The 15932-nt window shown below is 41.5% G+C and overlaps 2 protein-coding genes across 5 annotated transcripts in view; both read right to left on the reverse strand.

Moving 5' to 3' along the window:
- The window catches only part of igf2bp2a (insulin-like growth factor 2 mRNA binding protein 2a), a 47452-nt gene extending 33542 nt beyond the window's left edge, over positions 1-13910 (reverse strand). Inside the window, exons 1-3 of one of the 4 annotated variants that reach the window (XM_052081470.1) lie at positions 13785-13910; positions 10816-11057; positions 9863-9923 (exon numbers count right to left, since the gene is read on the reverse strand). In XM_052081470.1, coding sequence (XP_051937430.1) covers positions 9863-9923; positions 10816-10990 — 236 coding nt within the window. In that variant the 5' untranslated portion in view covers positions 10991-11057; positions 13785-13910. Of the gene's footprint in view, positions 1-9862; positions 9924-10461; positions 10481-10815; positions 11242-13784 lie in introns of those variants that run through there. The other 3 variants (XM_052081469.1, XM_052081471.1, XM_052081474.1) reach the window with 3 other exon arrangements.
- A 95-nt stretch (positions 13911-14005) lies between these two features.
- LOC127611382 (embryonic protein UVS.2-like) lies at positions 14006-15901 on the reverse strand. Its single transcript, XM_052081890.1, has 3 exons — positions 15784-15901; positions 15452-15479; positions 14006-14521 (listed from the first exon to the last, which is right to left on the reverse strand). The coding sequence occupies exons 1-3, from the start codon at positions 15899-15901 to the stop codon at positions 14401-14403; spliced, it is 267 nt and encodes an 88-aa protein (XP_051937850.1). The 3' UTR covers positions 14006-14400.
- Between the last annotated feature and the right edge of the window lie 31 nt (positions 15902-15932).

Genomic DNA, 15932 nt, shown 5'->3' on the forward strand with positions numbered 1-15932 from the left:
ACCCCCTATTTAAAATTGTGGGACTGCAAGAATATATGCATGGCTATTTGATCATTATTTACTGACATGCTGGACGTGCATGTTTTGGTGCAAATGCTTCACCTACATTTCAGGAAAAATGCGTATGTCTCTAAGGAAATATAGGATCATCCACGCAATGCACGGCATACGCAATCCCTGTGAATCAGGTGACCCATTATCTAGCAATAGTCCACAATTCCATATGATCAGTCACATACAGTAGATTGAAAGAACAGTCCTCTTAAATGAAGTCATTATTGCCAAATATCAAATGACACTTCAGCAGGAAGATTAGGAAGGGAAAGCGGCCAAGTCTGAGGCTTGAATAACCTTTTCTCTTTGGTGTATGGATACATGGATATTTGATATATGTATGGCTAAACACACAGGGAATTAAGAGCTAATTTCACCATGTCAGACACAAGTTTCCGCACCAAAACTACACTCTTTGTGAAGTACAATCCATCATATTTTGAAGACAATGTTCTGAACAAAAGGTATGAGCTAGTGAAGCGTAATGAAAGATAAATCTAGGAAATAAGAATTAACACATGCAACATCAACTATTATGAATTTTTTTTGTTTCCGTCACTTTCGTATCTGTGGATACGGTAGAGTCTATTAACCTGTTTACATTTTCATTCATGTGCAATTGTCAATACACCGCTGATAGTATTGCTGCAGTTTATTGCATTATCAAGGGTTTTAATGAGACATACTGTATGCTGCTGAGTATTTTTGCTGCTGTTCACATTCAGGTCTAGAATCTATTTTTTTACATCTACTGTATCTCATTGCCTGATGTATATACTGCACATAAATGCTCCACCTGCGACAGTAATAATATAATTTGAATGCCCGCCGTATTTTTTTTCTCTCAATACAAAGCAAATATGCCACAGATATTGCAGGCTAACCATATTGACATAGCACATCGGTCATGTCAGCAGAATAGAGCGAGCTACAGGTTCCATCCGCACAGTGAATTGGTCTGCTTCAGTTGAGACGCAGAGTCGTAACAGCTGCCATTGACACCCGTTTAATATTACGTATTATAGTTGAACAGTAGAGAAAAACATCTCATTCCGAAGCTAATGAGGGATCTACCCATCCATCCATCTATCAATCTGTATCGAATTAGAGGCTGGTTTACCCAACTTTCCATGGCCCACACGAGCCGTCCAAACAAGGGGAGGCAATGCTGCCCTCTATCAGCACTGCTTAATTCTCCTCATGTAGGATCAGACTGGGAAACGGACACGCACCCACACAAATATTCCCGTCTCTGGCTCTGACACAGCCTCTTTCGGAAGTCCATCTGTGTGTCCTCTTCTCACTCAGACAACAGAGGAGGCACAATGGCGCGCTTGCAGTGGAGTAAGTTTCAGCTTCAAGGCGGGCAAAACTACGAAGGTCCCGTTCCTGCGGTGGAAGCCATACATATGGAAAAGGACGAAACGGATGGTTCCGAGCGAGGGTTATGAATAAGAAAGGTCACATAAGGGCTCAGGCTGTGACACACAATAGGACTCAGCATTTTTTCCCTTGCTGCACTAGAAGAACCGAAATGAACACTGGTATTTTACTTTGGCTGCTTGCGGGGCATATGTATTCACTGTAAAAAAAAAATCAGCACTCTGACTGCACCACAGCGAGTGCTCCCAACATGCTGTAAGCTGGACCCGCATCTCGAACCAGTCAGCACTCTCTGATCCGCAGAGAAATGACAAAGGTCATTCTCTGCGGATGACCTTTGTCACACCAGTCCTTTACCAGTGTGAGGTAAAGGGTCCTGTTTTTGTATGAAAATAGAACAAAAAGTTCAATTTGGCCCTTCACAATGAAAATGTAAATCTTTAAAAACTTGTCTCAGAGTAAAGCTTTCTGTCATAATGTGAGGAAAGTGTCACCTATGAAAAATGGCCCATGTGTGATGACTTTTCAGAGTAGACATGCTTGACAACAATGGAGGATCATGGGGCTTTTGTTGCATTTGTACTGCGAAAGATCATTCACATTGATAACGCGTCACTACTTGCGCGGACTATGAGAGACACACTACTAATGTACATCGGTCATATTCTCAATCCACACAACTTTTTCAAAGAAAACACTGAAAGGGCAAGGAGCTTGTGTGCATCGATGTAGTGTTTCTCTACAAAGCCGTCAACTAACCAGTCTGCATCTACTGTTTGGTACAGTGTTTTGAATTGTTTTGCACGGACATAATAAAAAGACTTGCTTGTCAACAGAGACCAGGAGAAAACAAAACACGTCTGAAAATGCAAATGTTTTAGAATAGGTTTGGTAGTCTTAAACAAAACAGGCATCAGAAGCATGTGGAAGACCGTGTTCTGGACCCCCAACCTCGACCCCCTGGCCGAATCAGCTAGTGCCGTTTGAGGTATATTATAATCTTTCCCATGTAAATAATGAAAGCTGTTCCTTGTTGTTGTACATTCTATTTATTTGCGATCTTATGTGTCCCGAATATTCATGTTTGTGTTTTGTGCAGATGATGCAACCAAATGCAACAAATTTGGGAGACAATTACCTCAGAATGTAGAAAAGTTAATTGTTAAAAGTATTTTGGTTTGATGAAAACAAGTTCGCAATAAATTAATGGTATTTGGAAATGTCAAATCAAGTGCCGAAATAAATATATCAACAGATGGTGTAAATTAAAGAGAGAGTAAATGAAATAAAATTCCTAATAATAGGTTCATAAAAGCAGCCCGGAACCACGCATACAACGTATTAAATCCAAACTTGCAAGAAGCATTTCTGTCCTGGCAAAAGCAAAGCATGCACCCACAAATCATTTCTCATTCTGTACTGTTCGCTACTTTTACCATATTTAAAATACTGTTCCGAAGTCTGCGGAAACACTTACAAATCTGCATTACAAATTATTAGGACCCTTCCACTTAGTGACAAAAGAGGAAGGGTGTAGCATAATCGTGGGAGTTAGGGAGGAGCAAAAAGTGGTTAAAATATGGAACACACTATATCAAAAATGACAACAATGTCCACACATCAACCAGTCGTTGGGCTAAGCACAGAGTATGGAATTAGCTGTAGCATGAGTCCATATATGATTATAGTTTTAATGTTATAAGTTAATAATACTGCTCAGCACAAGCACTATATGATTATGAATAGCTCACTGTTCTGGGGAAAATAAAGGTTTAAGGTGTATTGTGCAGTACTTGGGAAATGATGTTAGAATTAACATATACACTGAAAGTTATTCAAACATTATGGATAAAAACATATCAATACTTAAATAGGTTATTGGTACACAAGATGTATTTTACAGTGGAATGTTGTGTATTGTATTTTATTCTATGAATAAATAGATACTCTCAAATTTGAGGGATATATTAATCATGAAATAACACAGGGAGGTCGGGATAGACAAGTTTATACTTCCTCCTACTCAGGTGAGGTATGACCTATGTTGCATTGATTCTTTCTAACAGTATTTTGCTCATGGGGTCTTTTTTTCTCAGTTTTCCCATAGTTTATGCTCTTAATTTTTTCTAGCCTTTTTTCACTCAAGTTATTGTTTTATACGATATTATTATGCCTATGTATGTTGGAAATCAAATGGGAGTGGAAAAAGGGTGCGTACATAAAAAAATAATAATCATGGATCATGCACTTGTATGTTATGTGCTCAGTGCAGACGTGCAACCACACCAAAACTAAAACAACAATAAAGGACCGCAGCACATTTGTTTTATTTGTCTCGAGCAAAGAGTCTATTTAAAACACAACCATTGTGTGCAGCAAACTTCTTTACAAAGTGGCATTGTCAACCACTAGGCTGGCATGTGGATTACGGTGGCAAAGTTGTCTTTACAAGTCGATGTAAACGGGGGACGGCTTTTTGATGTGTAAAACAAAACCGCAAGAGAAAACCCTCGCTCCTTTTACTAGATCAACATCATCAGCTCACTGCTCGGGTAAAAGATGCACAACAGGATTATTATCATGCTTCCGTCGAGCTGACTGATGATCTGATCATCTGAATCACCGGTATTGTAGGAGGGAAACATCTAAAACATGCAGGATAGCAACCCTAGAGGACTGGGATTGGTGACTTCTGGTGTGCACCTTGGTCAGCTCATAAATCAAGCACAATGCTGACCCAAGGAGACAATGAGCCCTAAGTGCACCTCACATGCATTATTTTGGTTATTGGGAGTAACCCGCACAAGCACAATTAGGAGCGACCACCTGATTAGAGGTGCTAACAACCTCTGTTCCCCTGTGCTGTACTTGTCCAAACATTTCACAATCATCACTTTGTGGGTGAATCTCACACTGCTGCACAGGTAGTGTTCTCACCACTAGATGTATAATATACTGGGAAACCATTAAACATGGAGTCCTAATGTACATGCTATCAAAAAATAAAATAAAATAAAATAAAATAGTTGGCTCCACTTAGGCTGGTTTAGAACTGTTGCGCAGCTTCGCAGAGGCGAGAGCTCACTACATATTGATCGAAGTGGCCAACCACACCTGTCGCGCAGTGTGTGAGAGCCTTCAACAAGTTTTCATTAAGGTAAGCAGGTGTGAGTTACTGACTACCCCCCCACCCCCTCCCCTCAATTGTCCAGTCCACTCATGTTCGGCAGCAGGCCAAAAGCAGCCTGGACACACGCTACATTCAGCCATCTCATTTCACCTGTTCAGAAGACATCATTGCGCAGTTACGCTATGAGGTGTTGATACAGGACGATAGACGGGGAGATCACCACCTGCTGTATGCCGCAGCTGCCCACCCTCCCATGGAGACCACACCCTCGGGTACCCGTTGCGAGGATGAGCAAAAGAAAATGGAATCTATTGCATGTCTTCAAATGGGATTCACCTGTTGTCCTAAACCAGAGGGCATATACATATCAAATGCACACATTTGGAAGGATAACCGAGACGAAAGGAAGAAAGAGCAGCTTCTGTATCAATATTTTTTGCTCAAAACCTCCACATTTTTTTTCCTACATCATAATTCTCTATATTCTTCTTTTTGATCCAAAACAGGTGCTTCCGATGCCTCATACCGATCTTTACGGGTAGATATTTGTGATTTCTTAAAACATTATTCTATTCTGAAGTGAGCTATATACCCACACTGCACTTAACTTGCAAGACGATCAAGACTACCTCCTCAAGTTGTCTCAGTCCGCCAGTTTGGTGCATCGCAATGTTCAGATGATCGTATTCACGGGAGACCAAATGAGCCATACGAGGAGAGCAGTCACACCAAACTTCTGTAAGGGCGCTTTCACATCGAAGCTTTCTGTTCCTCAAAAAAGGGGGTGCCTTTTTCCTCCGATGTGGTTCCTTTCCACGAAAAGTTGCAGTCACGAAATCCCATGTGAAGTCATTCTCTTCTCTTATTGGTCAAGGGCAGGCGCAAGGATGTAAACAGGAAGTAGTTTTGCTCCACGGAAGAGAACGTGAAAGAGCAAATACAAGCAATATGAAGCAAAATGGTACTTTTGTTCAGGTTAATAATTGTCTGGATAAATTACCAGGCTACCGCATAACAGAAAAAAATAGTCAAGTGTACTTTAAGGCAACATCTTGAGCAAATAATATCTATTTAAACTGTAAAAAGAAGACACTGCTAAAACATGACGATATACTAACCACAAACATGCTACACTAAAAATGTGTTCAGGAAGCCATCGGTTTCATCTGTTTACTACATCACAATCACGCCTTAAGCTTGACCTTGTTCATTTGTCATTGGATCAGCTCAAGTTCTGGTTGTTTTCTCGCCACAATCGAAACATACCAGATTCCATTGAGGATCAAATTAACACCACTTCATCCAGATGATATGGGACCAGTTACTTTGGTTCATATCCATGTTTCGTTACTGTGTTAAAACTTGAAACAAATGAACCACACCAATACGGGGGACACAACAGTTTGATTGAAATGGTGCAAAGTACTTAAGTACTATACTAAATAATCATTGAATCAGAGTTTAAAATCCACTGCTCTGGATCTGTCACTTCACTGAAGGGGAACTCATCTCCGAAAGGGCGACGCTCTTCTCGCTTCTACTTAAAATGGTGCTTTATTAATATACCGACATGTTAAAAAAAAAAAAAGTGAGACAGCTCTTTCTCTTGCGAGATCAGCCAGTTTGGCAATCGTTTCACCACGGGTGAAAGGCGGCAACAGATTGGTGGCAAATGAGTACATGCTGAAGGAGCCACGTGTGTCTAAGCACCGGGCTGGTGAACGGAGATTCCAGGAGTTTTAACTCGAGTAATTCTAACCAGTCTCGGGGCGGCACAATTTACAATTTTCTCACATCTAAGCTGGGCTTACCCCTGAGCTACTGTATGTGCTCGAGCACGCTCGCGCTACATCGACTCTGCTCAGAGGCAAAATAAACATGATAGCGCTTTTGTGAATAAATGATCGCTGTACAAATGAGGAGGTAAATGTGAGTTCACACATCACAGTTAATTCATAAAGCCCAACTAAAACAACTGTTTAACCAAAAATAAATAAATAAAACTGTCGTCAACACAACCTCTTGTACCTCAGGCGAGAGGAAACAATGAGACAGGGGGAGGTGGCCGGCCGGGCCGAAAGCTTCCTCTACACCCGGGATCAAGTGAGGAGTTTTCATGGATTCGAAACGGATCAACTAATGGCTATCGCCTATCGCCGTTTTGACTCACAGTCTGACCTGATGTGGCGCAATTTACACCTTCTGAGAATTATCTACAAAACAGCAAATTGGTCATGTAATTGATTCAGCTTTATCTAAGCCAAAGAACAGTCCGACACATTTTAATTATTGTACATTCGAGCACCATTTCACCCAAATATGCAGACGCACCAATAAACAATCTTGTTGAATATTCACAAATCCCGTTCATTAAAAAAAAAAAAAAAAGAAGACACATATCAACATAACACACAACCAATCGATGTGCCTTTTGTACTCACAGGCAACATTTAATAGTCAAGCAATGCTGCATATCATTTAATAAAATAAACTAGAGATTGATTCACACCAGGTCAAACCCCATGGATACTGCTTTTCCAGTACATAGGGTAGAGGATAAGCTGCCTCCATTAAAAATCAGACATACTAACATTTATGTGGTTATAAATGGGAGGGGACGGGGGTGGGTATGAAATAACTTCATTTCATGCACAAATTTAATTGCGGTCTTTTAATTGAAATTTTACCATATGGTTTGGGAAAAATTTGCAGGAAAAAAAATGCCTGATAAAGGGAATTACTTTCTCTCATGTTTAATGGCTGGACTAAAATTAAAACTTCAATCTAAAATTAAACAAAACGTTTGGAAATGATATAATGCATGTAAACAAAATAAATTGAGTCGTTGCTAATATAATATTCTCTATATTCCTTGTGCTTGATGTCAAATATGAAATACTAGTAATTTTAATATCAATAGTGAGCAAAATGCAATGTTTCTATTTATAATGCCCCAAATTGCAAAAGTCTTCATAGCTAAAACCAAAGTTTATAGTCTCTGCACTCAATTATTTTTCACTATTTTATCTGGAACTAAAATAACAAAACACATTTCAAGTAAATGCAATATGTGAAACACAACTTTGCCTTACAGAAAGGCCCATAATCCTTAACCGAAATAAATAGCAAAATGCAATTAAATACAGAAATACTACATGGTACCTCTAATGACTGAAATGTTAATCCACTTATTCCAAAAAAACAGAATTGAGTCACTCCATGCTAAATGAAAAAACTCACAATAGTCAAGAAAACTAACAAGGCCTGAGGACAATCCACACACTTAAACATCATTACACTAACCAAAAGGTAACGATTTATAGACGACTTGAATAGAAGAACCCCAGAAAATAATATAAGCAGCTGGAAATGTGAATGGTATTATTTATTAAATGATTCTAACGTACGCCATTTAAAATGTTTCAGTATTCTTTTTCCGTTGCTATTGTAGTCTCTTGCACAATGAGGATTAATACAATAATAGAATTCCATTCACGTGATATTAACATGAACGTCTTGATCTAATTATTATGGCCATGGGGACGTCTTATTAGGACGTCGCTGGGCTATTTCTTCAGTAGGGCACAGAAATCCTTTCAAAATTAACTCTTTTAATTTGCCGTTGAATGCGAAGCGAGTCAGAAAAAGAAGTCACGTCGTGTAGAAAAGGCGTATTCTACTCCTCGCGTGATTTCGCCCATATATATTGCACCTCCCCTGAAATGGCGAGGGTTGCGGAATAGCAGGGGGCGGGGGTGTATGTACATTCATACATGTGTGGGCTGAGGCGATCCACCCACACTCTTACACACACACACACGCACGCTGTCTTCCACCCCCCCTTTTTGCGAGCACACATGTATGCATTTTTTTTGCCCCGTGTGATCCCGCCCCACGCAGGAAAAGGGCCATCGTGGCAGCCATTATGAGGCTCAGCCATCATGGCCTACGTGCACGTTGGCTGAAATGGGGAGTGGCGCACCCATTGTGCGCCATGTTGGTGAGCAACTCGAACGCGCCGTTGCGCACCAAATGGCGTCCACAAACCCAACTTTAAAACGTTTACGACGTTGATTTACTCACGTAGGGGTCACGTAAATCGCCCCTCCCCCCAAAACGCGTGGGTTGCGAGTGCAGGGAAGCGTGCACGGAAGAAGAGTGGGGGTTGGGGTTGGAAGGGCGCTAGAAGCGCATAGCGTGGGGTCACGTGTTCCTCCACACGGGGGTTGAATATTTACCTTTTTGTCACGCAATTTGGCTTCTCCCTAAAGGCGACGGAGCGGCTGCCTAATCTACATGTCCCCTGGAAGCGTATAGAACTCACAAAAAGCGAAAAGGTACACTGTTACGGCGAGTATTGATGAAATGGCGAAGCCGTGAAAGAAGAAAAATACGTAGACACACACACACAAAGCATAATTGATGCGGGGAATTGCCTTGCGGTTTCCACGTACACGCTCATATTTACTTACATTTATGTGAGGAAGCTGATTGGTATGCTCCTCATTGTGCATTGCGGTGATACTGCTTACACGGTGGGGGTTGGTATTTGGGGGGGGGGGGGGGGGTTAGTGTAGTCATGATCCAATTCAGGTGCACTGACAATTAAGAGAGACTTATGTAATATGACTATTTGCTCGTTTTGGCGCAAAACAATAACTAAAAATGCATTTCCACCAACACCCAAATATGTGTGTGTGAGGGGGGGATACAAAACCAGCTTAGCAACATTACACTTGTAGGTTTGGAAATCAGTCATGAGGGGGCACACACACATGATTTAAGATCCTCCATATACGGAATTCAGATCTGGACTCCAGACAGCTTTCTGGAGGGAGACAGTCATTTTAATTTTTGGTTTTGATTATTAATTTCAGAAATATTTTGCAAATACTGATCACAATACCGAATGTTTTTCTTCATATTTTCTGTATTTCTTTTTTTTTTGCACAAAAGCAAATCATAAAATTACTATAGCACAACTTAGGAAGTGGACCGTAAAAATGAATTGTGACTGAAATATAGTGCATATTATACATGATCATTTCTCAGACATGTTTCAGAAGCCCTTTTTAACTTCTCATTGAGAACCTCTCAACAGTATATAGGGGATTGCGTGTGTGTGTGTGCGTGTGTGTCTGTATGAGAGAGAGATCCCTGAAAAAACGTATCTACGTTGTTTCCTTGGGAACGGTCGCGGAGTGGACCACATCAACATTTCATTGAGAAGTTGTAGTACTGTATAGAGTCGTGCGCGTGTGCGTGTGCGTGTGCGCCACGCTGATTCAGGCCTACCTAAGCTTCTTGGGAACGGAGTAGTCCACCTCTATCACCTTGCCATGCAGTTCTGCTTTCCCTATAGGGGCAGAGGCAGTGCAACATTAGGAAAGAATGCAAAGAGCAGTTAAAGTTTGGCGAGCTTGTGCAACCCACTCGTGGGAATCCTTTAAGAGCGCAAGTTAAGTATGTAGCGTAAGTATGGATATTGTGTGTACGTGGAGAATGGGCAGCCCATGCTTTGCACTCCCACCTCGCACCCCACGAACCGAACCTGACTCAACAGGGTGTTCGATTCTCAAGGTAAAGATGCGGGAGCAAGAGGGTGTGGGAGGGTAAAGAAGAACCATATTTTGTGGAGGCGGTTCCGAGTGGCCTGGCGCAGCAGCACCCGGAATCATCGTCTCACCTCGTCCCCCTTCACCACCCAACACCTCCCCTTCTCCAGCTACCTGTTTATGGGCTCTTTCCTCCGGACCCCCGTGACCCACCGCCAAGACACCTCGTAAAAACACGGCCAAGCGTCCGAGGAACACGGACGTGACAAGTTTTCCGCGCGGGCGTAGCTAGGCTCCCTTCAATAAAATCACGAGAAAAAATAAGTGAAAAATAATTACCCGAAGCATCAAGAGCACCCCGTGCGCACGCATTCCAGCAGGCGTGATCACCCAAAAAAATCGACGCATTCTACAACGGAATCTGCACGCATACTGAACGTCTTGTGGCGCTTGTGTTGTCTTTAAGAGGGGACATTTTAGCGCTTCTTTTTTTTTAAAAAAAGTGTCCGGCAGTCGATCATCGATTCAATCAGTCTTGATGCGCGCACCACTCACTCACTAAATGAGAATCGCATTCACACACAAAAAATAACCTACACGCGCACACAAATAATTCGTGCATGTGCTCATGTGACTGACTCGGTGCGTTATTTTTAAAACGTGTCATCTCATCAAGCATCACTTCTCACTCACCCGAGAGAAGCTCGATAGCCTTCACGGCCGCGTTTTGGTCGGGGAAGTCCACAAAGGCATAGCCGGATTTGACGAGGACCTGCTCGGCCGCGGGCAGCTTCCTTTCCCCGAAGAGCTGCTGCAAGTCCTCCACAGTGACAGAAGGACTTAGATTCCCAACATATAGTTTGTTCATGATCTGACAGGAGCAAGATTGGAAGGGGGTGGATAGAGAAATAAATCCCAGAGATCCTTAAGCGAGGCTGCAAAAAGAAAACGAAAAATGAGAAAAAAAGGAAAATAAAAAAGGTGGTGATGGAGGGGGAACAGGCAGTAGTTATACCCCCCTTTGAAAAAACTAAAAGCTATAAGCAAAGCAAGCCCCCCCTTCTAGCAACTCTGGCCCTGGCCAAACTCTTTTTCACGGGGACTCTGGGAGTTACGACACTACTCTGGAGCCAACAAGCACCGCCTCTAAAATAAAATGCGCCCCTCAAAAAAAAAAAAAGGGATGCTTGGTGCATACGAGGGGTTCCCTGCTGGTTTTCGGACCCGTGTGGAATTCACCAGAAAGTGGCATGCAGGATTTCCCGAATTTACACTCGTCTCACCAAATGCTTCCATTTGTATTATTGTCCCAGTAAAATGACCATTGTTATATTATTGATCATCACTTCGAGTGAATACACACGAGTTTATCATTTGTTAAGATGCGTGACATACCATTGCACTGCAAATTAATTAAATTCTTTTTTAAAATGAAAAGAAACGAATATTTTTGCCTAGTTTTCCATTTTCAAACATTACATTTACAGTATTGCATTACTTGTAATCCCCAAGGGGGGGATTCAGCTCTAACATTCATTAGTTTATTGTAATATGCTGTATTTGACATTCGTTTACATTCATTTTGTAGTTTGCATTTTACGATTTATTAACTTTGTGTTAAAATTAAATACAAAATCCAGACGATTCATTCAATCCATCCCCAAATACATTGATAGCTTTTAAATAATTGATGGTCATTCGCCTGTTAGACAGCGCGTGTAACAACTAACCTATAATACGTGCAAACCCATTTTAATCGTGAGCCCTACGTTTTGTAAACTCACTCAGTGGCCAATCGCCATGCTGTCACAATACATACGTGGTAAATAATTAATCCTCAAGTACATGCACATTTTTTTTTAAAAAAGAGTGATCCAAAGTAGCCAGTGTTGTCTATGCAACATATCATTTGTGTAAGTGTTTATCTTGACAAATCATACCACCATTCTAGACACAATATGCGTGCAAAACAAACCATTTCAAGCTAGGAGGGAAAATTAATTTGGAAATTGTGTTCTGAAACTATTCTATCGCCAACAAATACGTAGCAGTGTCTCTCGGCATTATCAATATTGTTACAATAAAGACTCGTTTTGCTCTGAACTGTGGTTGGTATTGTGTCAATTTGTTCAACCACGTTAGTCGCCTTGATTGAAAGGCTGGCAGCGCATGGGGATCTTCACGGTGGGTGGGAGCATGTTCACAAGGTGGAGCCTTTCTGTCATGGGGGAAGGGGGACACACGCAAGCATAGCGAAGTGCTGTTCCTGAGAACGTCCTGAGCACTTTCTGTACCGCACGCTGAAAGGGGCGTGGGGGTTGGGGGCGGCGCGGCATGACACGCCCACACCGGGTTCCTCTTCACGTGACTTTTCAGCTCATCTCTCCCCCACCCCCGATGAAACAGTGCTGCCACCCTACAGCTGCAGAATGACTGCGTGGGGGAGTCATAGACCCCGCCCCTGCCCCCCCCCCCCCACCCCACGCACACACAGAACCGACTCAATTAAATGGAATTGTGTGGATTCAAAATGGTTGCTTGCAGTCCGATGAAGCAATAATAAGGTGATAAAATCAAGTTAATGGCATAACAGACTCGAGTGGGGTTTTACATCCTATCCTGGTCCATGTTATGGGCAAGTAGGTCAGCGTGTTAGTCTTCAAAGATGGTCAGCAGTGTGGGTGGCATCTTCTCATCGATTTGGGATTGGGGGTGATCAGAAAAAGACCCCCCCTGCTCCCACACACACACACATTTCATGAAAATACAAATATTTGTGTTCTGTTTCGATTAAAGGGGCTATCAATCTTTGGATATTTCTTCCCAATGGGACACTAACATGACACCCATGTAAAAAAAAAATATTAAAAAAAGAAGAAGAAAAAAACAGGCATCTTCTGATAGTTGCATGGAAGGGATTTTCGTTGTTCAAATTGATCACATTCCAAACTTAATGTCATTGGTTTTAAATTAGCAAAATACACCTGCATGCAAATGCTATACAAATGTTATATGTTTCTGATTTGAGTAGTTTGTAGTTGAACATTGATTTTATTGTTCAAGCAAACGGAAATTTCTTGAAACAAAAAGGACAGACTTCATAAATAAACCAAAGCCACAAAAAGGTGAAGTGCTTAATTGAACAGTTGATTATTAGTGAAAGCAAGACAGCTCTTAATGTCACATTAATTTAGCCAACGTTGAGCTGCTTTTTAATTAAATTGGTAAAATGTTGGTCTGCTATAGGCCCAAAGTCCCGAGTGCAGTTAACCATGTTCAGCTATAAAAGGTCATCCATCTTAGCCATCATAGTGACAGAAACAGATAGCATATAAGGTACATTCAACAAAGCTCTCATTTATGCAACAGTATAAAAGCTTTGCGTTCAACTAAACAGGCTTAGATCAGAGTAAAACAAGGAGTCATTTTTTTTTGTTTGTTTTTTTGGGGGGGAGTGGGGTTGTGGTGTGCCGTGAGGGTCTTCTAATGTTAAACCTGTGCCGTGGAAACACTGAAAACGATGCAGGAAAAATGAACACAGACGAGAGGCTACAAAGTACAGCTGCTCAAAATCTAGCTTTTCAAGACAATTAGCTTGAGCTGAGGAACTCAAGATACGTCATTTAAACCATTTTAAAGATATAAAATTAACACAACCATACCAAAGTGGCACTGTCGTCGTCGTCGTTCACTTTGAATTAAATTGTCTTTTACTTTTGAGAGGCTTTGTTCGCCAACTTTACTTTAAAAAAAGCGGCTGAAACCCGAATGGGTGCTACAACGTGGTGACGTCATGTTATTTTTTTTCATCGTGCTTTATTGAACAGTGACAGAGGACATGACAAAAATCGTCCTGCCAAAAAAGCACCAACTTCGCCAAAAATCACTAGTTCGATGCGCTAACACAATTCAATATGATAAAAATACAAGTCGCATATAATGAACAATGATGGCCCCAGTGATCATGCCCACAGTAAGAGACGTGGCATCTGTACAGTCAGTAAATTTAAACACAAGTAGAAAAACACAAGTAGAGATGTGACAATTATCACGTGGAGATCAAGTAATATGATGAGTTCCGCGTAAGAGCATCTCCAAAAACCTGTCTCTTTATAAAGTGTAAAAAACGAAGCCACGGTTGAGAAAACTCATGTGACAAATGAAACTGCTTTCTACTCAATCTGTTTTGCCATCCTAAAGGACTATTGCTCGTTCGGCGCTACTAAACAAATAAAATCCTCAATTGAAAATTGTACTTTTTCGCTTCACCTGCCACAGCTACACAGCACATTTTGTCTTGTGAATATCAAAAGCACCGGTTTCATCCCGTTGCCCAATTGGGATGTCCGGATCTGTTTGGGGGATTATTGTTGTTCCACCAGCTTCAGAGAAGGCATATCTGTGTCGGGTATATAATTAATACATGGGTTTTAATCACATTAAAATGTAAAAGCTATTTTATTGATACATGGCAGGCCTGCTCGCCTTTCATAATTCATGTTGTTTATCTCATGCTTGTGGGAGTGGTGGAAATGTCATGCCAAATTTCATAAAGATACAATACAATACAATACAATACATGCTGATTTATATAGCGCTTTCACAACAGCGGCAGCTGTAACAAAGCGCTTTACAAAACAGTTAACATAAAGTAAAATAATAAACACAACACATAACACAAAACACGGACAGTCGTGCAGTCCTAACCACTTTTCCGTCACACGCTTTGTTGTTTGAAGCGGTTTGAGATGAAAGAGGAGAGAATCAAAGTGTCCTTTAACCAGTGGATCAGAGACGTCATGCTCAAAATGTGCACACGTCGGCTACAAGCTAAGTTTCAAAGTCAACAAGAAGCTGTAGCATCCATTGACGAAAAAAGAGATTGGTTCACTTCTCCTGTCCCATGGAAATCCATTTCCATTCCAAGCGGCAACTCACGGTTCCAAATACGCATCGGCGCTCTTCGCCAACGCTCCTCTCTCCTCATCCTCAACTTCAGCGGCCATCCATCCAGCCGCACTAACGGCAACTGTCCAACAGCGCTGACATAGCCACTGAACAAATCGGGGTTTTGAAAAATGCTGCCCATTACTGGCGCAAAAAACACAAGCGCCCCAGGTCTATCCAGCACCGACAGTCAATGGCGCCGACATTCCTCCCAATCAAAATCTGTGCTGGTACAGGCGTGCTGCCGAGAAGGCGCAACCACCAAGCACAGATACTGCTCCTTTGACGAATGTCGTGGCCAAAAAGCGCTGAAAACAGTGAAAACAAGATAGCGAGATGAACATGCTTTTAGACTTTTAATAGTGTTAAGAACTGTGGATACATGTGGAACCACTGATGTAGAATAAAATCTGTTTCGGAACAATGGTCAACTGATTTACTGAGATTTACTGAAATAATGGACATCAAATTCATGAGCTCCAGTGTCACCATCATAAAAACATTACCAGTAACTGTTCTGCAATGTTTTAAGCAACAAGTTAACATTGTTAACAGACACACACGTCGAAAAAAAGTTACTTTCTGTATGTCAAAGTGTAAACTAAAAATTTTCACTTGACTTGTGATCAAATTCTAAATGGGTCCATTCAGATCCCCAAAACGTTATTCCTCGCTGTGGGGCAATAGATGTTCCACTGTAAATTGAATCTCAACCTTGCATTATGTCATCTGATACAATAGTGACATAGGGGTCTCTGTCTGAACGAGACCGCTTGTGCACAAATGGAGCGTGTTCATGAACCCGTCCACGCACAGCCACTCCTGACGACATACACTAGGGAGACAGACTGGCATCATCCGGT

The sequence above is a fragment of the Hippocampus zosterae genome, chromosome 12 (genome assembly GCF_025434085.1).
Source record: "Hippocampus zosterae strain Florida chromosome 12, ASM2543408v3, whole genome shotgun sequence".
NCBI lineage: Eukaryota > Metazoa > Chordata > Actinopteri > Syngnathiformes > Syngnathidae > Hippocampus > Hippocampus zosterae.